This window comes from Pyrus communis, chromosome 7, assembly GCF_041283825.1.
Source record: "Pyrus communis isolate YQ-2024b chromosome 7, ASM4128382v1, whole genome shotgun sequence".
Classification (NCBI taxonomy): domain Eukaryota; kingdom Viridiplantae; phylum Streptophyta; class Magnoliopsida; order Rosales; family Rosaceae; genus Pyrus; species Pyrus communis.
Genome location: NC_142571.1, coordinates 3,161,231 through 3,185,938, shown reverse-complemented (window position 1 = coordinate 3,185,938; position 24,708 = coordinate 3,161,231). Strand labels below are relative to the sequence as shown.

General features: G+C 40.4%; 2 protein-coding genes and 3 pseudogenes across 2 annotated transcripts; 4 read left to right on the top strand and 1 right to left on the bottom strand.

Moving 5' to 3' along the window:
- LOC137733993 (MATH domain and coiled-coil domain-containing protein At3g58210-like) lies at positions 1–3,426 on the top strand. Its single transcript, XM_068473220.2, has 4 exons — positions 1–129; positions 228–383; positions 1,162–1,331; positions 2,318–3,426. The coding sequence occupies exons 2-4, from the start codon at positions 262–264 to the stop codon at positions 3,304–3,306; spliced, it is 1,281 nt and encodes a 426-aa protein (XP_068329321.2). The 5' UTR covers positions 1–129; positions 228–261; the 3' UTR covers positions 3,307–3,426.
- Positions 3,427–5,998: 2,572 nt separating this feature from the next.
- On the top strand, positions 5,999–8,226 carry LOC137733251 (uncharacterized). The gene is made up of 3 exons (XM_068472399.2): positions 5,999–6,201; positions 6,527–6,696; positions 6,928–8,226. The coding sequence occupies exons 1-3, from the start codon at positions 6,080–6,082 to the stop codon at positions 7,911–7,913; spliced, it is 1,278 nt and encodes a 425-aa protein (XP_068328500.2). The 5' UTR covers positions 5,999–6,079; the 3' UTR covers positions 7,914–8,226.
- Positions 8,227–9,345: 1,119 nt separating this feature from the next.
- LOC148695462 (ubiquitin-fold modifier 1 pseudogene) lies at positions 9,346–9,976 on the top strand (annotated as a pseudogene).
- A 5,317-nt stretch (positions 9,977–15,293) lies between these two features.
- On the top strand, positions 15,294–17,458 carry LOC148695461 (uncharacterized; annotated as a pseudogene).
- A 3,960-nt stretch (positions 17,459–21,418) lies between these two features.
- Positions 21,419–23,264, bottom strand: LOC148695460 (leucine aminopeptidase 1 pseudogene; annotated as a pseudogene).
- Positions 23,265–24,708: the final 1,444 nt, after the last annotated feature.

Below are 24,708 nucleotides of genomic sequence, written 5' to 3'. Positions count from 1 at the left end.
CTGAAGAAATCTACAAAGCGTAAGAATCTACAATAACAGAAGTCATTGCCTCATCCTCTTGCCTCTTCCTCTCTCTCTCTCTCTCTCTCACTGTGCAAGTGCCAAGTTTGATTCCTTCATTTGAAGAAGGTATGTTTTCTTTGTATTTTTTTTATTTCTGGGTTTTTTCGGTGTTAAAAGTTAGTTTCTAAGTATCTAATTTGGTGTTTTTCTTGTTTATTTTATAGTTTGTTGGTTGCTTTTGAGTTGCGGAAGAAACAAATGGAGAAAAAACAAGTTGGGGAGCTTGTATCGGTGACGTTCACATGGAGGATTGAGAAATTCTCTAGGTTGAGATCCCAGAAGCATTACTCTGATGGTTTTAATGTCGGTGACTTTCGATGGTATGTTTCACTTTCTCCTCCAAATTTTACTCAATGACGTTCTTCGTTTTCTTGTTTCGTTTTTTGGTTTGACTTTTGTTATATATTTACTTCGGTTGTTTGATTCTTGTATGTATGTATTTCGGTTGTTTGATTCTTGTATGTATGTACTTCGGTTGTTTGATTCTTGTATGTATGTACTTCGGTTGTTTGATTCTTGTATATGTACTTTGGTTGTTTGATTCTTGTATACATGTACTTTGGTTGTTTGATTCTTGTACACAAAAGCTCTGCCTGTCAATCGAGTAGGTGATTTTGGATTGCGCCGTTTTACTCTCTTTCAAACAGTAGATTTTTCAACCATTTTTGCTCGTGCTAGTGCCCCCAGAAATTCTTGGATTTCTTGCAATATGAGATTTAATGCCATGACTCTTATTTGTATTTTACTTTTTATTGGTGCGATGCAGAGGCACATAATAGATCGATATGAACATCATGAGCTGTCCCGTAATAAAATCGGTTGTTGCTGATCCTTTCTTCTCGGTTCCTTCTTCTCCTTCTTCCATAACCCGAGCTCGGAGAAGGAAGAGATAAGAGGGCATATATGTACTTTGGTTGATTGATTCTTGTAACGACACCGAGGTTTTTTATGATAAAATCCTACTTGTTATGCTGATACGTGGTAAGATGCAAGTAGGGGACATGACAGTATAAGTTTGATTAGTAGTTGGCCGATGACCCGTCTTTCTGAGATCTTGATATAAACACTTTTCTTATATTTACATGTTTAAATCATCAGGCAGATTGTCGTATATCCGAAGGGCAGCAGCGGAACCCCTGGAACGCACGACCTGTCGATATATTTGAATGTTGCAGATGCTTCGGCATTGCCATCTGGGTGGAGTAGATATGCTCAATTTACATTGACCGTTGTCAATCAAGTCAACTATGATAAGTCAATAACAGTTGGTGAGTTATATGCCCTCACTTCATCTTGTTTATTTCACAATTAGGTTAGTGCTTTTCTATGTTGGTTTTGCTTTCATTCATACTCTCACTGCTCAAATAGTATTATATTAGTTTAGATTGCAACTCAATCTTTGATTGCCTTGTCTGCACTTGTTATCCTTTTCGCAAGACTCCTTCGTACCAAACAATTGTCTATAGGCTTTAGTTCAAGGCGTCGGTTGCAGTAGCAATTTTTTGTACTTCGTTGAACAGGGGTATGAAAGTTTGTTTCTCTTGTTTATTCTGGACATACAGCGTCCCACTGAGTTTCAGATATGGTGGAAATTAGTCTGGTAAATTGGGCGATTCCAAAAGGGATTTATGAGTTGTTAAGTATACAGTTCTCTGGGTCATGGGAGACGGCATGAAAGCCAAAACTCTTTGAGGTTGAAGGGTGATGGTCATTTTTTGGGGGATAGAAACGGTGAAACTAGAAGGATATTTTTTTGGATTGTTTGGGGGCAGGTGTGCTTGTGGGTGGAGTTAGTTTTATGTCTACTCGTTGGGCTTCGGTCAATGTAGAGTTCAGGGAGTTATCCATACCAACTGCCAGCATGGTTGCTGGACTGGAAAGTTGCAGCAAGTTGATTGATTGTGGTTTGAAGCTTGAATGTCTGGTTTTCAATTTAACTTATAGTTTTGCTGCTGTAATTTGAAAGTGGACTGCTAAATTTGATGGTTTTGGTAATAAGATTTTGGTTTCATCTCGAAAAAGTGAAGACGAAGAAGATTGGTGACTTTTACTTTCCCATAGAAGGGAGATTTATTTAGTTGTTCAGAAAGCATGTCTACTTGTGTTGCCCAGACATACTAAACCATCCGAGAAGAGAATTACTGTTTACATGATTGTAATGTTGAGTTTCCATTGTTATTGTTCTTTAATTACCTATGAGCTATGATTTTCTTATTATTATTGTTTTGAAAACCATCTTATTTTGATTTTACAGAAACTAAACATGTGTTCAGCGCAAGGAAAAGTGATTGGGGCTTCACATCCTTCATGCCTCTAAGTGAGCTTTGTGATTGCTCCCAAGGGTTTCTTGTGAATGATACATGTGTTCTTGAAGCTGAGGTTGCTGTCAGTCAGGTTGACTATATGGCCGAAGTCAACGAAACTTGGTTTTGTCCGCCTATAAAGCCCTCAGACCAAGAAGATGAAAGGCAAGGGCATACAGATGTGGATGCCGTACAACTTACAGCGCCTACTTCTGAACAGATACTTGCTTTTCAGGATGCATCAAGTTCTGAACAAAAGCAAACAAATGATTTTGAGCAAGTTCTAATCTCTTCAGTAGCAGTTACTACACCTAGTTCTGCTCAAGTGCTGGCCTTGTGGAATGGACCAAGTGATGGACAGTTTTGGACTGGGGGTAACAATAGCCTTGTTGGATCTCCGATTGGCAAGGAACATGAGCAAAAATCCTCTGCCCCAGTTGGCGAGCTCATGGATTTCAGGGGTTTAGGGCAAATAGACAAAGCTTTTGTTCCATTTCTAGAGGAAGTCTGTTTGTTGCATCCTTCATTGATCAAGTGCCAAAGGAAGAGAAGTCCTATGTTTACTGAATGGGCATTCACAGCTTTGGGTAGACTCCTGTATTTTCTAAAGACTACCAAGGGTACCGATATGAATGAGGATGCTTGTGAGCACCTTCGACTTTCATGGGAGGAGCTTGAGTCCTTCAGATTTGACTTGGCTTGGTTGGAGCCTCACATTCAGTCCGCTTTGGGTATGAAGAAGTTTGTGGAAAGGGAACTAGAGGTAAAAGGGCTGAGAAATAATGTGGATTCTTTGGAGATTGAAGTCAAGAGGTTGAAGGCTAGGCTAAATGTGGCAGAGTTAGATTTTGAGGATGCGAAAAGAGACATGGGAGAGGCCGAAGAAATCTTTGTTGAAATAAATATGGATAGCGAGCTTGGTTATGGTGGGAGGCAATAGCCGTACTCCTTCTCCCTTCAATAATGTATGTCTTTGCCAATACTAGGTTTAATTTGGTCCTCGTTCGTTGCTTATACATATATATCAAGACTCGAAAATATGATTATTATTTTAGTCTTATATTAACATGGTTAATAAATAAAAAAATAAAAAATAAAAAAAACCACCCGATTCATATAAAAATAATTTAAAAGTTCAAATAAAGAAAAACAAAATTCATCATCTATCTATTTGTAAGCTTGGAGGTTTTTTTGTTATCTTTTCTGAATACAAAATAAATTGGTTTTTACGTGTTTCTAAATTATTGAGTTTGAACTTTGAAGAGATTTTCTAAGTATAATTTTATTGAAATTTTATGTGCGAAAACGAATAATTTTTATTATCCTGAAGTTAGGGCATTTTTTTGGCATCACCTTGAGCCTTAAAACTCTTAGGATTGGCCTTGAGTGTAAATAATATCGTATGCATTTAATAAAAACTTGGCTATGTTGGATTTTTTTTTTTTTTTTGAGCAAACGATACAATATTATCGTATGTTGGATGTTGAAATTCCACATCGATTGTGTCCTTGAGAAAAGAAGTGTTTAAATCTTCTAACCCTATTCAAACTAATACTAAGGTTTTTTGTGATAAAATTCTGTACTTAACGGATTATGCAGATGTTAGTTATCAAGTTGCGGACAATATCGATATTGTTGGAAGTGAGTATTTGACCCGTCCCTTTGATAATTCTGTACTTGGTAACAAGACTAGGGAGTTGGCCTGTATGTACTGCCACTTGATGATGTTGGGCCCCTTGGCCCCATGTGATGATGTTGGGCCCCTTGGTCCTGCATGTTCGGTAAGTCCCCTTGGTTCCACGTGATTATCGATGCGTAGATTTTCCACGTGTGACCCACTAATTGAATTCCACGTGAGGGGGTGTGTTGAAATCCTACATCGGTCATGTCTTTGAGAAAAGAAATGTTTAAATATCCAAACTCCACTCCAACTAATACCGAGGCATTTTGTGATAAAATCCTACAGATTATGCAGGTAGTAAATATCAAGTTGGGAACAATATTGGTGTTGTTGGAAGTGAACCTTTAACCCGTTTCTCTCATAATTCTACTTTGGATATTTAATTTGAGACATGCTCTGAAATTCCAGTGTAATTTTAATGCTACAGATGTTTTAGTTGTTAGATTTGATTTTCGTAATTATTTAGATCTTGCCATTCATTATTGGATCAATTAGTATTGAAGAAATTTTCATGTTCAGTCAGAAATGAAAGAAAGAAAAGAAATGGCTCTCAATCAGGGCAAATAGGAAGAAAACACTAAAATGATGTCATAGATTTCAGCAGAAAACTGACGGCAATAAACTGATGAACTCCCAGTGTAACAGGCTAGTTAGATTAGATGGTGATTGATCACCCCAAACATTAATCCCTATATTTTAAGGAGTTGGATATCTGAAGAAAGTTTACTTAAAATAGTTAACCCCTATATTTTAAGGGTCTGAAAATCATGAGCTTGCCTCACTAACCTAAACATAATAAATAAATAAAGCCCATTGACTGGTTCGAAAACAAAATTTCACTCTTCATATACAAGAGAGTTCATGTGTTGGTAGCATAAAATGGCACTAACCATTCATATAGGACCACTCAACAATATTTTTCATAATCTAAATCGATTATTTTTCAAGTATGGTTGAATGATCATCTTAAAAAACAATTCACTAAATTAAAAATCATTTAGTTATCAACATGTTATTTTATAAATAGACGAACAAGATGTTATCGGTAAACAATAAAATCTTTACAATAATTCTAAACCATTTCCGATTTGAGTACATTTTGACAAAGATAACCTATGAATAATGAAATGAAAAACGAATAATTAAGATTATAAGATTAATTTATGCAGCACACTCAAACTAATGGTTAGCATCATATTAAGTTACTAATTAATTCACACCCAAGCAATAGTAGATAAACCAATTGCATGTCGACTAACAAAACCAGGATTAGCCTTGTCTCCATCAAAGTTTAGTTTGACCATCTGTATCGCCGTAGTTATCCATTTGATGATAGGGATATGCTTTTGTATAGGTCTCACATTAGTCATCCTGTTAGCATTGAAATAGTCCTTACCCACCAAAGCACAGCAATCATATTAGGATCTTAGCTGGGTGGTAGGGTTTGTAATTCCGGTAACTTTTTGCTCCATTTAAAAATTGGGTTTAACCAATAGCGCCATGCCTTCATGTATACCTCCGGCACTAGGAAGACATAATGCGGTCAAGATCTTCTCCGGATTCTTTCCTCTTAATCGTAGGGATTTATCAATCCGGATCATTGAAATTTAATTTAACGGTTAAAGTTATTATAACTTTTAAAGTAAGCTTTTATTTGTAACCGTTGAATCAAATTTAATGATCCGAATTGGTGGATCCCTAGAATTAGGAGGAAGAGATATGAAGATGATGCCTTTCCCATTAGTATTACTCTAAACAAAAAATAGATCGTAAAGTCCATCTCAATCTGACGTTTACATTTTATTTAATTTGTTTACTAAAAGCTGAGGAGAGCTGAGGAAAGCATCCTACCCATTTGAATATAGTACTGTGAATATCTTGACAGCCATGCCACAACTAGTTCATATTTTATATATATATATATACACACACACACACACAGTATAAAGACACACTATAAAGAACAAGTTTCAGCTGTGCGATAATTTGGTGTTTTCTTGTTTAGTTTGTTGCTTTTGAGTTGCATAATAAAATGGAGAAAAAGCAAGTTGGGGAGCTTGTATCTGTAACCTTCACATGGAGGATTGAAAAATTCTCAAGGTTGAGACCCCAGAAGCATTACTCCGAGGGTTTCGCCGTCGGTGATTTTAAATGGTACGTATGTTTTAGTTTCTCCTCCGATTGGATCAATGACATTCTTCAGTTTCTTATTTCCCTATTTTTCGGTTTGAACAAAAATTAATAAATAAATTACGACGAAGATCAACCACATGTCAAAGTTTAATCTAGAAATTACTGAACAAGAAGAATTACTAAACCAGATATGATAACCAAAAGTAGCAAAGCCATCATGTTCGCTTTCAGATAGATGCATGTAATAATAATATGAAAAATTTACTCGAGAAGATGCTAAATCATTTAGCCTAAATGTGTCTTTTTTTTTTTTTTTTTTTTTTTTTTTTTTTTTTGTTTATCTCAGGCAGATGGTTGTATATCCAAAGGGAAGCAGTGGAAATCCCGGAAGGCACGACCTGTCGATATATTTGAATGTCGCAGATGCTAGAATATTGTCATCCGGGTGGAGCAGATATGCCCAATTCACCTTGACCGTCGTCAATCAACTTGACAGTGATAAGTCCATAACATTTGGTAATTTATATACACTCCACACTCTTCATCTTGTTTATTTCACGTTTGTGCACTTGTTGGTGTTTCTGTCACTCAATCTTTGATTGCATTCTATGCAATTTTTATTTTTCATTTTTCACAAAGACTCCGTACCAAACAATTGTCTGTCGGCTCTAGGTTATGGCGTCGGTTGCAGTAGCAATTTTAATATGACAGTAATGTTTTGTAATCCGCCGTTGTTTGATTGTACAGAAACTAAACATGTGTTCAGCGCAAGTAAAAGTGATTGGGGCTTCACATCATTCATGCCTCTAAGTGAGCTTTTTGATTGCACCGAAGGGTTTCTTGTGAACGATGCATGTGTTCTGGAAGCCGAGGTTGCTGTAAGTCAGGTTGACTACACGAGTGCTTCTGAAGTCCACGAAACTTGGTTTTTTACACCTATAAAACCCTCAGAGAACGACAATGAAAGGCAAGGACATTCAAATGTGGATGCTGTGCAAATTCCACAGGTGCCTGCTTTTCAGGATTCACCAAGTTCTGAACAAAAGCAAACAAATGCTAATTCGTTGCAAGCTCCAAACTCTTCAAAAGCACTTACGAAATCCAGTTCTTATCAAGTGCTTGCTTTCCAGGAAGAACCAAGCTCTGAACAATATTGTCCTGAGCCTAATGATAGCCCTGTTGAATCTCCCATAGTCGAGGAACATGAGCTAGCACGCTCCACCCCACTTGGTGAGCGCACGGATTTCCGGGGTTTACGGAAAATAGACAAGGATTATGTTCCATTTCTAGAGGAAGTCTGTTTGTTGCATCCTTCATTGATCGAGTGCCAGAGGAAGAGAAGTCGTGTGTTTACTGAATGGGCATTCACAGCTTTGGGTAGACTCCTGCACTTTTTGAAGACTACGAGGGGTAAGGACATGATCGAGGATCCCTGTGAGGAGCACCTTCAACTTTTATGGGAGGAGCTCGGAACCTTCAAATTTGACTTGGCTTGGTTGGAGCCTCATGTTCAGTCTGCTTTGGGTATGAAGAAGTTTGTGGAAAGGGAACGACATGTAACGGAGCTGAGAAATAATGTGGATGCTTTGGATATTGAGATCAAGAGATTGAAGGCTTGGCTAACTGTTGCGGAGGTAGAATTTGTGGTTGCGAAAACAGACATGGGAGAGGCAGAAGAAAGCTTTGTTGCAATAAATATGGATAGTGAGCTCGGTTATGGCGGGAGGCATTAGCCGTCCTTGCAGAATTATCTCTTTTATATGAAAAAACACGTGCAATCTATGTATTACAGGTCAAACTCCCTTGCATGTTAAGGATGAATGTGATCATGTTTCTTAACAATGGAGTGGGAAAGCCCCGCCATTTCAGTTTTTGTTCTGAATCAAACTTCTCTAGCTGAAGATCAGTAGCGATGATTCTGGGTTTTATTGTAGTGATTGTCGTTTCTTGTTTGTAGTACTTGCTAGGTTTATTGTAGCAGCTATTGTAGCTTAAACTATAATTAGGTCTGGTATTTTGTATAAAGCCTTATTTAATTTGGCATTATGTCTTGTATTCTAGTTAGGTGCATCAGCTCATATGCAAGACAGCTTGTGGCTTTTCAATCAGCCGAAAGACAAACTAGGGTTTGCCCTGATAGATAATCGTTTGTCATGTGGAATTGATAGTGTATGTGTCTATAATTGTGGTCTATGATGAGTTATTGTACATGTTTGATGTGTGATAATGAAAATGCACCATGTAGCAGTGTAGTTGCTCCCGAATCCCGCTTGTGTTTTTCGTTTTGTACCAAGATTCTGCTGCATGGCAGAGCACGTGGTGGCTGCGTTTGTTGCTATGGAGTAATCGTAGCTGTTTTTCGGAAAGTTTTGAGCCAATCGAGATTTGTTCAGTTGCTGATCATATTTGTACTGGCCTTGGCAACCTCCAAAAGGGTTCTAGCATGTGATCATCTTGACAACCTTTCCGACTTCATAGTCCAGCCAAATAACATAACGATTATTCCTCCATTTTCACTTACACTGGATGCTGGGGAGTATTAGACGATGTTCCTAAAACCTTGAGCGTAACAAAAACTGCTTTGACTGAATTGCCTGCGCTTAACGAACAAAGTGTGTCACACCTCCTAACGGTGGAGTAAACCCACCTCACACCCACCCTTGCTCCACTGAACTTTTGTTCCCTGTTAATGGTTCTCAGATATTGCTTCCCTGTTAAACACGAAGAACGTTCTATATACACAAAAGCTTGGAGTTGGAGGCATGTGTATGTGTGTTTCCCCAAGGGACTATTCCATTATCAGTTTAACCCGGTAGCTGATTTACCAGCCTACGCTATTTTAGCATTCGGAAATGCAAATATACACAACAGTTTCTGTGCTGGTGTCTGTGTTTACCACCGGAATAAATGAGACCGTTAAGAAGCCCAAGGCCGGCCTTGCCGCTCAAAAATGAGAGATTACACATTCTCTTTCGGGCTGTGGATTACTTGAAACAACAATCAAGGCTACGAAACCTTGTCATTACCAAATTTAATTATAACATATTAACAAATAGGTAGTATTCATTGTCCAAATAGAGAAGGAAATACTAGGGTTGGGCAAACGGGTCTTGGGCCCGCGGGTCGGGGCGGGTACGGGGCGGGTCCTGTTTTTAAATAGGGGAAATGGGGCGGGGCGGGCCTAGGTAATGGCATTCTAGGGTCGGGCCGGTTCCAGATTTATAGAAAAACGGGGCCCCGAACCGGCCCGTTTGTAATTGAAATGGACGGCCCAGATTGAAAATAAACATACCTTCCAATCATGACCGTTGGTTTTAGGTTTTACCCTAATAGAGTCTTTGCTCTCTCTCGATCGACCTCGACCTTTCCGTCTCTCATCCTCGATTTTCTTCTTGAAGTCCGACATCTGGAAAGGTCTCCTTCAAAGTCACTCTAACCTCTGATCCGAAGCTCCCCTTCAAAGTGTTCGTATAACATAACCCCCTCAATTTCTATTCCAATTCCTATTTCGATTTTCCATAATTTTTTTTTATAATTCAATCAATTTTTTGTGATTTTTTTTTTAGGTTTAGCGTGCCGGAAGCAGCCCCTTTCACCGCCGTGCTGAAATTCGCGGCCGAGGAATTCAAAGTGCCTCCCCAAACCAGCGCTATCATCACCAACGGTAATTTGACTTCTGGGCTTTTGCATGTCGCTGTTGATTTCATTTTTGGCTCGTAAAGTTTGTGACTTTCTGATTTATGATTTGGGTTTTGTTGGAAATTTCAATTGATTTGCTTGTGGAGTTTAGTGGGCATTGATCGGAATCGATAAGGGTTTTTGGTTTCTGGAAATTGGGCATCCCTTTTTTTGTGATCCAAAGTATGAGATTGCAATACGCTTATGAAGATTAGATCTTGTGGTCTTTTTAACTGACGGCTCGGGCTTATAATTTATGTAGAGCAATAGCGATATAAACCTTATAATTTATGAGGCACTACATGCACTTGTGTAGAAAGCAATTACAACTTCTTGATGAAGAGATTGAACAAAAAAGTAATCAAGTGAAGACATTGTTGAAGACAATGTGTGATGAATATGCTAGTCAAGCTTTCGATTCACAAACACAACAAAAAAGTCGAGAAGATTTAGTTCTTGACACTTCTTCTTCAAGGGTAAAACAATCATCTTCTAGTGTGCCAACAGAAAATCCAATGATATTTAGCCAAATCATGGATGATTGGGAAAAGGAACTAGAAGACACCGAGGATATTGCGCTTGCACATGAGGTGGATAGGTATCTCCTTGACACTGTAGAGAAAGTACCACATGGTTCACAATTTGATGTTTTGAAATGGTGGAAGTTGAAAGGGAGGAGCACATATCCCACACTTGCTTTGATAGCGAAAGATGTCTTGCCAATTCAAGTGTCAACAGTTGCCAGTGAGAGTGCATTTAGTGGAGGAAAGAGAGTAATTGACCCTTGTAGATCATGTCTCCTTCCTCAAACAGTGGAGTCATTGATGTGCCTTCAAAATTGGATAAGAAGTGAACCAATTGGCAGCATTGAGTATGAAGCAAGTCCCGCGGAGCTTGAATTTTATCAAGAGTGTGAAGAAGGTAATTATCTTGTTTTTTATAGTTTGGTTTATAACTTTATATTAATTGGTTTACAATTAACGGTTGTTCTTTGTTGTAGAATATAAAAGAAAAAGAGCAAATACTATATCTACAAGTTCAACAATCTCATCAAGTGTTCCTGAAATTGAAACAACTCAAACGAATAAAGGAAAATGAATTGCGGTAATATTTTAAACTCAAATGAATAAACTTTAAATTTCAATAATTCAATTTGAATGAGGATAGATAATATGATGTTGGACGTTAAAAATGTCATGTTTATATTCTATTTTTGTTTACAGATTCAATGAAGATTGTTGTTGGAACTTGGGCGTTGGAACTTGGATTTTCGGATATTTTGTATGTTGATTTAATTTTTAGATGTTGGAACTTGGAAGATGTAATATTATTATTTTGAATGTATTGTTAATCTATGAACTTGGATGTTGGACTTTGTATTTAGATTGGATGTGAATAATGGTGAATTTGTGCAAAATATACGTAAATGCAGTATGTGACTTTTTGCAGTTGCAATCTGTGCAAATCTGTGCAGTTTGCAATCTGTGCAAATCTGTGCAGTTTTGTGCAGATTGTGCAAATCTGTGCAGTTTGCAATCTGTGCAGTTTTGTGCAGATTGCAATCTGTGCAGCTTGCAATCTGTGAATATGTACAATTTTTTTTTTTCTTTCAAACAACCAAAAAAAAAAAAAAAAAAAATGGACCCGTGGACCCGGCCCGAACCGGCCCGTTTCAACCGGGCCGGGTAATGTCCGGTTCTTATATTAAAAAATGTAATCCCCGGCCCGGCCCGCCCCGTTCCCTTTGAACCTAAGTCCGGTCCGGTCCCTTCAAAATTGGGCCCGGCCCGGCCCGTGCCCAGCCCTAGGAAATACAATCACAATAAAAAATACATTTGTCAAATAGCGGCCGGATGGCAATGGATAAAAAGAATGACTGAGACAAGGAGATGGCGCAAAGGTTTAGGGGATTCGTAAATTAGATCAAAATGGCTGAAACATTGCCTTTGTCCATCTTTGTTATGCAACACTGACGAGCCTTAGCCTTCACCTCGTACCAGCTCTTTTTCTCTATGCATATTGAGGACGGGTTTGTGATGATATAAAGATGTCAATCGTACTTTTGTCTTCCTTTTCTTTCACATTTTTCCCATCCTCACATGAAAGATCTCTTTTATCTTTTAGATCACTCCAAGCAGTTAACACTTTCACATTCCGACGTTACTCAACATTCACACTACACACAGTACGAACTGAAAGTCGACCATCAAACCATATTATGGACCCAAAAATGTAGCCGCCAGTAGCCTTCTTGCCGTAAAATGACACTTGGAAAGACACCGTCTTCACACCCTCAGAAAAAACCAACTTCTCCGGAAGTACTGTTACATCCCAGTCCGGGCTCCACCACATCCCCGGCCCCACCTCAAGTACTGTCACATCCCAACCCAGACTCCACCACATCCTCGGCCCCACCTCCATTGTAATACGATATTGTCTGCTTTGGGCCCCGACCACACCCTCATGATTTTATTTCTGGGATCTCACACGAGAACTTCCCAGTGGGTCACCTATCCAGGGATTGCTCTCGCCCGAACTCGCTTAACTTCAAAGTTCCGATGGAACCCGAAGCTAATGAGCTTCCAAAAGGCCTCGTGCTATATAGAGGTGAGCATGTACATGTAAGGCATAGAAGATCCACTCCCCTGGACGATGTGGGATATAACAAGTACCTTGACCATTAATCCTACCGGAGCCTGCACCTTTGCAATGTACGTAGAATTCCACAGGTTGGCGCCGGCTGTGCTTACTAATGGAGATGGAGGGGTAGTTGATGTTAGAGATGAGTTGTTCAGTGGAGATTTTAGGGCAGTTGAACTTTGTGTTTGACATAAATCTTATTTTCTTCTCTGGGTAGCCGTAATAGCAAGGGAATTCAAGATAGTTTTCTGTTGTGGTTTCGAAGACTGGTCCTGGGTTAAGAGCATTAAGTGGGTTTATTTCTCCGAGCCCCACCTCGTGTGGATTTGCAAAGTGGTTAGAGCTGTTTGTCAAAGGCTTTTTCATGTTGTTGTAAATGGTTGCCAAAACAAGAAAAAATGTCGATATAAGTATCTCCTATGTGCAGGCACCTTCAAGTGAAAATAAACTCAAACAAGGATAATCTAGGTAAGGAAATCGTGTAATTCTCATGCTATAAGTATCTTCCTAAATATTTTGCATTGAAATCAAATGAAAGGATTGATGCACACAATATCATTAACATAGAATGGCTGCACAAGATGTCGAAAGTCTAAAGAATACCTGTTGTCATAGGGGCTGATTTGATCATGGAAGTAGTCCATTGACGATGCACTGACTTGATGAATGTAGCAGCCCCCGTTACATGTGGACAAGCCTTTGATGGCTTCTTCCCATTTGGGACTGTCCCTTTTTCATTCTTGGGAGCTATGGCAGCTAAAATGGCCACTCCGGGAGCCATTATATCAGGCTGAATACATAAGAAACGCGAAAAGTACTACAGTTAGTTTTGCAAACAACTGATACATTATCGAACTAAACCTGGTAAATGTACGGGTAGTACATTTTTTGTGGGTGCTATCTGATTTGTGACAATGATATCGACACGGCATGTATAGCCTTTATTATCCGATTTCATCGGAGCTGTACACTTGCTTCAGAGTGAGAAGATTTAGTGCCAATCCAACTAAATATGGTTTCCAACTTTATAAATGTTTGGAGAAATGTAAAATTGGGAATGTTCTCAAATTAAATACGTACGGATATATCTAATGTTAAGGTGCAGGTGAATTTCAAAAAAAACAAAGTGTAAGCTAAAGAAAGAGAATGTTTTCTGTAAGCTGTGCCGGACCCCTCGATGAAAAAAAATGCATTAGCCGGTGCAGGACTACAACTGTTGGGAGAATCGTTGCTGTTGGGTTTCTGTTGTGTTAAGGCACAGAAAATTCATTATGCCCAACATAAAAAGAGTAATCGTAACTGATGCGTACTAAAATTGTCGTAATAGAAGCTCAGATTCAACGTCCATATCCTTTAGCTAGGAATCACATTATCACATAGGTCTGACCAGAATATATCAGATATTCAGCAGCACATAATATCGAACAATGTAGCACACGACAAGAACATATAACTGAAATAGTGAGAGAGTTGGTCCAACCGGAATTTATCAGATATTCAGCAGCATATAATATCGAACAATGTAGCACACGATAAGAACATTTAAGAACCGATATACTGAGAGTTGGTAAAAATAATCCCATGTATTCAACAATGCAAGGAATTCTATAGATCGAGTATTATGAACAACAAAAACACATAAATTTCTCAGCATAAATGGTTTGCATAAATCCATACTTCGTGGAATTTATGTACTCGAGAATCTGAAACCCTGCAGTATTGCGAACTTCTGTAAATGGGAAAATGCCCAAATTGAAAGGTAAACCTTTCTCAGCTTCATCAATCAAAATCAACCCTTTGGCTTTAGTATCAGCAACAACTAATTTCTTGATTCTCCGTGAAACAGCCGGGTCATGATCAACACAAACAACTATTTTGCCAACTACTTTCTTTTGATCCAATGATCCTGGATAGCAATTTCTGCAGTTAATTGATCTAAATGTTAAAAGAGGTATCACATGAATATGAATTTCCGAAAAGAAATGAGGCTGGAGGATGATGAATCATAATCACCTTGCTTCCGATACAGGTGTGTAAATGCCAGCAGCATGTTTTCCAAATACAAGAGGATATGTCTCCAAACGAGTGAGATTGGAGAAATTGATGGCTGAACCCTATTAGATAAACTAGATATGAGAAACTTTTGGATAAGCAAGATACCGAAATACTAACTGCAGGACTTCATTAAACATCTTACTGTGAATGTTCTCCCATTTCCAAGAACGATATTAGAATGGAAATCCCTATCAACGTTGTTGTGAACTGTAAGGAGGGATCGCTCAGTAGAAAGAAAAAAAAACAAATAGTAGTGATATAGGACTGATTTGTAAGGGATTTCGGGTTAAATTGTAAGGGTCTTTTGTATTGCGGTTCAATTGTAATAGCCTAAGTCTTTAGGGGAGTCCATTTAATTAGTTAGTTGTTTCCAGCTGGCACACATGTAGTGGGGAAAAATACATTGGTGTGTGGTTAAAAGGTGGCCGAGAAAATTGTAAAGGCATTGTGGAATTAATCAATAGAATATTCTTCCTTCTCTCTCTCTACTTTTTCCTTTAGCTCCATCGCCATAGCTGCCATTGCAGGTTGAGACCATTGTAGGTCTGGGTCTTATCATTGGTATCACCCATTTGATCGCTGGTTTTCCTTGTTGTGCATGCCCCATTATACAAACACTACTCGCTTCACCGCCATGGACAGCCGTGTCTCTTCCATCGAAGCTACCCTTGCTGATCTTCCCTTCCTCATCACCTCTGCGGTTAACACGGCGTTTGACTCCAAAATCAATTTTCACCTTGATGCTCGTTTGCCTCTTTATTTCGAGTAGTTTCATCATGAGCTCGGTTGTCAACGCCATGGCACCAGTGCCTTTGCTTCTTCACCTGCTGAGGATCCACAACCACATGACATGGATCACCTGGTGCCTTCACGGAGTCCTTTCGTGAGTTGGGGGAGGGAGGGGCAGCTACACCATGACTACTATGGCCTCATCGCCTTGGTTTTTCGAGATTTGTCGAATGTGACGATCCTCTAGCCTGGATCTACAAGGCGGAGTAGTATTTTTCCTTCTACTTCCTTCTACAACATTCCAGATGCTCAACGAGTCCTCACTGCCTCTTTCCATTTTGACGGTGAGGTTCTCCACTGGTTTCGTTGGTTGGATTGCTTGAATACGACCCTTACTTGGTGGGAGTTCACTGAGGCCCTGTGTATGGAGTTTGGACCCTCCGCGTTTGAAGATAATGCTGAAGCACTCTTCAAACTTAGCCAAATTGGTAGTCTCTGTGCCTATATATCAAAATTTCGGCGTTTAGCCACTTGATCGCCTAAAATTGGTCCGCTCTTGCTTAAGAGTTGCTTCATAAGGGGATTGAAGAAGGAATTGAGATTTGATGTGAAGATATTGAAATCTGTGAGTGTTTATGATGCCATTTCCATCGCTCTGTAGTTAGATGCCAAATTTGTTGAGCTCAAAACTCCCACTCTGAAATCCACTGTTCAATCCAAGCCACCCATCACCACCACTCCTCATCCTTTTCCAGTCACTCGACCGAGTGCGTACCCTATTAAGAAATTGTCACCTGAGGAGATTCAAAGGAAAAGAGAGCGAGGCAAGTGTTGGTTTTGCACTGATAAATGGGTTTTGGGGCATAAGTGTGGGTTAAAGCAACTGTTAATGCTGGATGTCATTGATTCTGAGGGGGTCGAATTGCCTCATTCGGAGGTTCTTAGCCCTGATCCGCCCATGAAACTTAGTTTAAGTGCATTTTATGGCACTGAGGAGGGCTAAACAGCTCGCATTATGAAGGTTAAAGGACAAATTAATGGGCACAATGTTCGAATTTTGTTAGATTCTCGTAGCACTCACAACTTTGTAGACTCTAAGTTGTTGAAACAATGGGGGCAACCTATCTCTCTTACCAGGAACTTTGAAGTCATGATAGCTGATGGAGGTAAGGTTCGTAGTTCAAGTTGCTACATGGATACTATACTCTCATTTGGGGGGGGGGGGGGGGAGGGTATACTTGCAAGGTTGATCTCTTCTCTTTACCCTTGGGTGGTTGTGATATTGTTTTAGGAGTATAATGGTTGTCAACTGTGAGTTTAATCCTATGGGATTTCCAGTTGCTTATAATGGAATTCACCAAGGATCACCACAGCTATAAACTGTCTCCTACTATGACCTTATCATAGTGCATTTAAGAGACTTCTCTACAAAACATTGACAAGGCGCTAGGAAGCTCTAATTTGGGACTGTTTCTCTATTATATTGAGGAAAAAAAACTAGAGTCTTGTGATTTGAGTGGGGATCAATTGCATGAACTTCAAGAAGTGTTGAGACAATTCGAGGATATTTTCCAAGCCCCTACTAAGTTACCCCCACCCAAGGAACATGATCATCACATTCTTTTATTCCAAGGAGCTAAACCACCAAACATTTAACCATATCACTATGGTCCATTACAGAAAACAGAAATTGAGAAGGCAGTTCAAGAATTATTGGCTGCCAGGTTCATTCGACTGAGCCATAGTCTTTTCTCATTCCCTCTGCTTTTGGTTAAGAAGAATGAGGGCAGTTGGAGGATGTGTATAGATTACATGGAACTTAATGCCTTGACCATCAAGGATAAATACCCCATACTCCTTATTGATGATCTATTGGATGAGTTATATAGTGCATGGTACTTTACTAAGCTTGATTTAAGATCTGGTTACCACCAGATTCTAATGACAGCTAGTGATGTTGAAAAGACTACGTTTCGAACTCATGAGGGTCACTACGAATTTTTAGTAATGCCTTTTGGACTCACCAATGCTCCAGCCACCTTCCAAAGCTTGATGAATGATATATTCAAGCCATATCTTAGGAAGTTTGTGTTGGTATTTTTCGATGACATTTTGATATATAGCAAGAGCTGGGATGAACATTTACAACATTTTTAGATTGTGTTTGAAGTCATAAGGGGAAATCAGTTATATCTTAAGAAATCCAAATGCTCGTTTAGATAGTCGAGTGTTGAATATCTGGGGCACATCGTTTCTTATAGAGGGGTAGTAGCTGATCCTTCTAAGTTGTTGTAAACACGAAAAATTCCTGAAACAAGAAACAAGAATACGTGTACAAAATATATTTTTGTGTTAATGATTTTGGGGTTACAATCTCTTTGTAATTTGATCCTCTGATTCTATCTTCGTAGGGTGTGGGTTTGTGGATGAGCTGTTGATCCAAAAGGCCGTTGGGGCTTGATCTAAGGATGAACAGTTGATGAATGGATCTTCAAGGGGCGTTGGGCTTGATCTTGAAGAATGGGTGTATGGATTTGTTGAGGTTGTTGATCCAAAGGGCCGTTGGGGCTTGATCTTAGGATGAACGATGAACACTTTCTTCAAGGGTTGTGTGGATTTCTTCAAGGGCTTTTGGGCTTGATCTTGAATGAACGGATGATGAACGATGAACACTTTCTTCAAGGGCCGTCGGGGCTTGATCTTGAATAATGGTTGTGTGGATTTCTTCAAGGGCTTTTGGGCTTGATCTTGAAGGTTGATGGATGAACGGATCTTCAAGGCTTTTGGGCTTAATCTTGAAGAACGATTGGATGTGTGAATTTGTTGAGGTTGTTGATCCAAAGGGCCGTTGGGGCTTGATCTTAGGATGAACGGATGATGAATGACGAACACTTTCTTCAAGGGGCCGTCGAGGCTTGATCTTGAGTCGGTGGAAGTTCTTCAAGGGCCGTTGGGGCTTGACCTTGAAGGAGGATTTGACGAAGAACGAAGAGTGTTTTCTTGATCCTTCGGGATTTGCTTGAGAGCTTTAGAGTTTCAAAGCTTCAAGGTTTTGGTGAGATGTAAATTCCTTTCTTTCTTTCCTCCTCCTTCCTCTCTTCCTTCTTTCCTAAAATGAATGCCTTGGCTTCCTATTTATAGAATTCCAAAACTTGATTTTTGGATTTAAATAATCAGATGAAATAAATCATTTCTGCCAGGTAATGACACGTGTCCTATTTGATGACTTTTCCAATTTATTTCGATTTTTCGTTGAGTCACACGCTACATGTAAAATTTATGTGACACGTGAGCGTTGAAATTTTAATTATTGGTCAACATTCATTTCACCGAAATTTTGATGTCCACAATTTCACCGAAATTTCGATGTCCACAAATGCCCCCACTTCAAGGCACGTCGTAGACATGTGCTTGTCACGTGTAGAAGATGCGTTTTGAAGTCCCTTAATGTAGATGTCAACCCAAGGGCCGTCGGGGCTTGATCTTGAATTGGGCTGGAAATTTCTTCAAGGGCCATCGAGGCTTGATCTTGAGTTCGACTAGAAGATTTTCTGGTTTCCTCCAATCGTTGATTTTCCACAAGCTTAATCTTGAACTGGGCTGGAAGATTCTTTTGGTCTCCTCCGAAGGTCTGAACTTACTCCTTTTATCTGGAGTTGAATTTGATTCAAGGGTGGTGAACACTTGATTTTGAATCGGACTTGTGATTTCTTCAAGGGCCATTGAGGCTTGATCTTGAGTTCGACTGGAAGATTTTCTGGTTTCCTCCAATCGTTGATTTTCCTTTGTGCTACTTTTGAACTGGGCAGCAGGATTCTTTTGGTCTCCCCCGAAGGTCTGAGCTTACTCATTTTTTCTGTTTCTTTGTTCAATCTCTCCAATTCGTATTGAAGAGGGTTAGAGGATAGCTCAGCATATGCAGTTGTTGCTTGTCTCCACATGCTTCAATGTATCATTTTCACTTGCTTTACTTGCTCCCCTTTGCAGAAGTGGTCCTTTCTCTGGAAGTGTATCAACCGTTGAAGATGACTACTCGAGAGCAACGCTAGGTAAGCAACCAGGGAATAGCTTCCAGGCAGTCGGCTCCAGATCAGAAGACTGACTCCAAGTGCCGGCTGATTGCTTCTTTCACTTTGCCATGCGAGTAAGAACAAGGACAAAGAAAAAGACAGGGAAAGAGCATGATATGAGATACTTTTGCTTTTGACCTTGATGATATGAGATACCTTTGCTTTTGAAGAAGCGGTGAATGAATCAGCACATGCTTCAATCTATCGTTTCCTCCTGGGTCATCTGTACTCCAGGCATCTGGTATCATCTTTGGGGAAGAAGAAAAAATTGAGTATTTCGAAAGGCTTTGCTGGGAGTGCGCCCTCAGAGGTGAGGAAGAGTTGGGCATTTTCTTCAGGTCTGCCTTGCCATAAAAGATGAAGGTCGACATATATAGGGATTTCCCAATATCAAGTGGTGGTACTGTTCTTTTACCCTTGTCGACAAACGTCTCTTCGATTTTTGAACAAGCGTCTCTTCGATTTCTGAGCGAGCGCCTCTTCGAAAAAGTAGTCACGGGTGCGGCTCTGTCACCACGCTTGTTGGCAAAGGCGCGTAGTTGGGATGATAACCTTCACGTGTTTTCAACTTTGTCAGAAATCTTTTAACAAAGTTGAACGCGTTATCTGAAAAGCCGCGAAAGCGTCACCGAACTTCACGCAGGAAAATCCGGTTTTTTTAATCGGTGGTCGTGTCGCCTTGGCTTTTTATAGAGGTATCAATCACCTCCAACATGCACACTTTGAAGATCGCCTATTTGTGAAAATCGTCTTCGGCCCTTTCTGATTTTACTCCATCCACCTTTCTCTTTTAACCCTTTGACAATGGCTAACCCGTCTAACATTTGCTTAGATTTGAGTCTCAGCAGTGATCCGAGTGCGCCGCGTCAGGTAAATGTATGGTGCCCTTCTTTCTTATCTTCTAATGGCCCTTTGACAGGTGAAGATTCTGTGATGAAGGACACAGCAACAACTACGATAGTAGCTAGGAACCTCCTCACTCCGAAGGATAGTAGGCTGCTTTCAGGACGGTCCGATGAGTTGGCCGTTCAAGAGTCCCTCGCTCTCAGTGTTCAGTGTGCAGGCTCTGTGTCCAACATGGGCCAACGCCTACTTGCTCGATCCCGTCAAGTGGAATCATTGATGGCGGAGGTGGAAACTCTTAAGCAAGAGATCAAACAGCTTAAGCACGAGAATAGAAGTTTGCATGTGCTTGCAAATAACTATTTGATGGGCATGAAGAGGAAACTTGATGAGCTGCAAGAATCTGAAGGTCGAATCCAACGTGACCGTCAAAGGCTTTCGGCTTTCTTCCAGAGGCACATTTTTCCTGGGTCCTCTAGCGTTCCACCAAGTATTGAGGCCTCGAATGATCCATCTTCGATGCCTCCAGCTCCTGGAGTTTTGCCAAATAGTGGGGCTTCACGTGAACAACCTTTGTGAAAGCTTCGTTTTTTTTTTTTTTTTTTTTTTTTTTTTTTTTGTACACACTTGTAATTTCTTGGAGATTAATGGACATGCTTTATTTTATTCAGTGTATTGTGCTAAATACAGATAAAACATATACATCACCGTCCATCATCATTCCTTTTTATTTTATTTTATTATTTTTTATTTTTTTTACTTTTCTTTGCTTTCGGTGGCATTGATCCACCATTCATTTATATATATATATATATATATATATATATATATATATTTCAGATGGTGCCAGAAGCACCATCATTGTTTTTTTCTTTCTTTTTATTATATATATATATTTTTTTCTTTTTACACATGGTTCTAGAAGCACCATCATTGTTTTTATTATTATTATTATTATTTTTTTTTTTTTTGCATGGTGCTGTCCACCCAGATTCCATCATTTTTTTTCTTTTATATGGTGATCTGCAAGGCTGAGTTTGTGGGTGAAAACCCAGGCCGAGTCTGAGAGAAGACGGAGGAGGTCTTTGGGTGTGAGTTGACAAACTTTGGTTTTGTTGATCACATTCAAAGGCAGCAGCCATGGTGGAGGTGCAGAAACAGCCAGATCTTGAGGCAGAGTGTAAGGCGTCGAGTTTGAAGACCGACTAGTCGTTTGACAGCGGTCAATGAAGCTCTTCGTTGATTTTGATCATGGTGGCCAGAGTGACGAGCTTGAGGTTTGTTGGCAGCGCGAGGAGACAGAGGAAAAAAGCTCCACCATCACCATAGAGCACAGGCAAGGAGCACAGCCATTGAGCACAGGTAGTAGTGAGTTTCTTGTCACTCCAAACAGGCCCGGCCATGTCAATATGCAGCCACTGAACTTTTTCATCAACGAACTGCTTTAAGAAGAGAGCAGCAGTTATTGAACCACCTTGACGAGCACCGGTGTTGAGCATATCAGCTATTCCGGATTTCATTGACTCCCAATAACTCTCCTCCATTGGCAACCTCCAAAATTTCTCCCCACTGATCTCTGAAGCTGCAAACACCTCCTTCACCAGGTCATCACTAGGTGTGAAGACACCTGCTATTGAGGGTCCAAGAGCAACTATGCAAGCACCGGTTAAGGTTGCCAGGTCAACAATCTTATCAACACCTTGGTTACAAGCATATACCAATGCATCGGCCAGAGTAAGTCTACCTTCAGCATCAATGTTATTGACCTCAATTGTCTTTCCATTTGATGCTGCACAATGTCTCCAGGCCTCATACATGCTCTACTTATCATATTCTCGCAAGCTGCAACAATGAAATGAACCTCTACACCAGGTGGTTTGATTTGAGCAATGGCTTTTGCTGCACCTAATACGGTTGCTGAACCTGCTGAACCTCCCATATCAAATTTCATTTGTTCAATTGAACAGCCAGGCCCTGTCTTGATGTTGTAGCCACCACTGTCAAAGGTCAGACCTTTACCAACCAACCCTAATTTGACCTTAGCAGGTCCCCCAGGGCGTTTGTAAATCAGGTGAATAAAATGCGGGGGATTTGTTAAGGCTGCGGCAACAGCCAAATAAGAACCCATTTTCAATTCTTTGCATTGCTCTTCATTTAATATGTTTGCAGATAGAACATCACTGTATGTGGAGGCAATCTTTGAGGCCTCTTCAGCTAGTTTCCCAGGTGTAAGAACATTGGCAGGTGAATTTACTAGCTCTTTCCCAAAAATTATTCCAGAAGTAACATCTTCAGTATACTTGAGCTTCTTCTCTACTTCAGCTCCAGTTCCAAGACCAAGAATGTCCACAGATTTCAAAGCTGATTTCTTTGACTCTGATTTGTACCTGCTATCTTCATATATCCCCAACACAGTTCCAGATGCTATTGCAGAAGCTGTATTAGATTTCGCAGAAAGCCCCTCCGAAGAGGCAAGCACAATAGCAATGTCACTTGCTTAAGTAGCCTTTGCTGCTGCTGCTGCAGAAACTCGTTGCGGGGGTTGTCCGTGGACACGCTCTCGTCCGGCATGCTGTACAGCTTGAAAGCGAAATTCACGGTGATCGGCTCGTTCGGTTCGCAACCCAGCGAGTCCCGGTTCAGCTCGTCGATTTTCTGGCTCACTACGTTGAATTCCAGACGGACCCCGAGTCGTTTGACAGCTTGACTCAGCTTCTGATGGACCATTCTCAGCCTCCCCTCCCCGCCATTATCCGCGACGGTGGTGATCTTCACGACGACGGGCCTAACATTCTGACGCATTGAGAGCGCTTGGAAAAGGAGCATGCACTGACCGCCATGCCCGATGTCGAAGTCAATCACATGAACCTTGTTGGTCGCTGATTGGTCCGTCAAGGTCGCTTCAAGGATTGCCCGGTTAGCGGCCATAAACCCCAGTTTGAAACACGGAGATAACTCGTAAAGCAACTGAATCGACCCGCTATGCTCCTGCCCAAAAAGCTCGTTTGCCGGCGGGGAATTGTCAATCGGGTTGACCCGGGACTTCAAAGCTAAACCCAGGAACTCCATAAGCCTTTGTTCTGAATTGGGTTGGATTTGTAGATGGGTTTGTTGGTTTTGGAAAGGAAGCAGACCACAACTGTGTGAGCCAGAAAGTTGAAGCGAGAGGACAGAGACGGGGCTTTGAGCTTGTGGTGTATTCTATTTGGATCTGGTGGATGTTTTGTCACGGGCCTGGATTTGGGCTGCTCCTTTTTGTGGACTTCAACTTCTGTTTCTTTGAGTTGGCATGGGTCTTAAGTGTAGGCAAACCCACTTTAACATGTATAATTTTTTTTTTTTTTTTTTTTGAGTAGAGAATATATATATATATATTTTTTCTAATACATAGTAACATATGTATTTTTTTTTTCTTTTCTTTTGTAATAAAATTGACTTTCTTTAATGAAATATTTATTTATTTATTTTGATGTGACTGTACTTGAAGTTTTGAAGTTTCAAGTTGCCTACGTACTCTTCCAAAGAAGAGATCAAGTCATAACGTAGTTCAAATGAGTGATGGTTTTGATGATGATTTTGCCGTACACAGTTTATGCTCTTGCGGGCCAGGAGCGTTTGTTGTCACCTTTTAGGCTCGTGCAGATCAGGAGCTTTTGGTGTCGTTTGCAGTTTTAACTCGTGCAGACAAGGAGCTTTTGGTGCCGTTTGCAGTTTCAGCTCGTGCAGACAAGGAGCTTTTGGTGTCACCTTTTAGGCTCGTGCGAACGAGGAGCTTTTGATTGTCGCCTTTTAGGCTCGTGCGAACGAGGAGCTTTTGGTGTCGTTTGCAGTTTTAACTCGTGCAGACAAGGAGCTTTTGGTGTCACCTTTTAGGCTCGTGCGAACGAGGAGCTTTTGATTGTCGCCTTTTAGGCTCGTGCGAGCGAGGAGCTTTTGATTGTCGCCTTTTAGGCTCGTGCGAACGAGGAGCTTTTGGAATTTGTCAAACGATCTTAGAGAGGCATTCCTTGCAATCTTTATAGCAAGGAGTCTTGATTGAGTGATTGAAGAAGTCTTCTGGGAAGAAATCGCGCATCGTGATGGCAACGGACGATCTTTGTGTCATAATTTCATCATCCTCAACATTTTCATGTAGCTTTGAAGGTTGACGGTAGCTGCTTTGCCCCCTTTCCGATTGGTGAACTTGTGGAGGAGACCTATGTTTCTTGTGCATTTTCTTTGGAGTGACATAAGTCCATCCTTCAACTTTACTTGACTTGACTGACATGGTTTTGGAGCATGCCCCCAGCGGTTGAGGTGAAGATTTTGAGTTCAAAGAGCCAGAAGTGACGGTGGTATAGTTTGACTTCACCACATCATTAAGATCTAGCTCGATGATCCCTTTCTGAGCCAACTTCATGATGAGATCTTTTAGCACAAATCACTTTTCCGTCGGATGACTAATGAAGCGGTGGAATTTACAGTACCTTGGACTGTCAGTACGGTTCATATCTTCTGGCCGTTTGCACTCAGG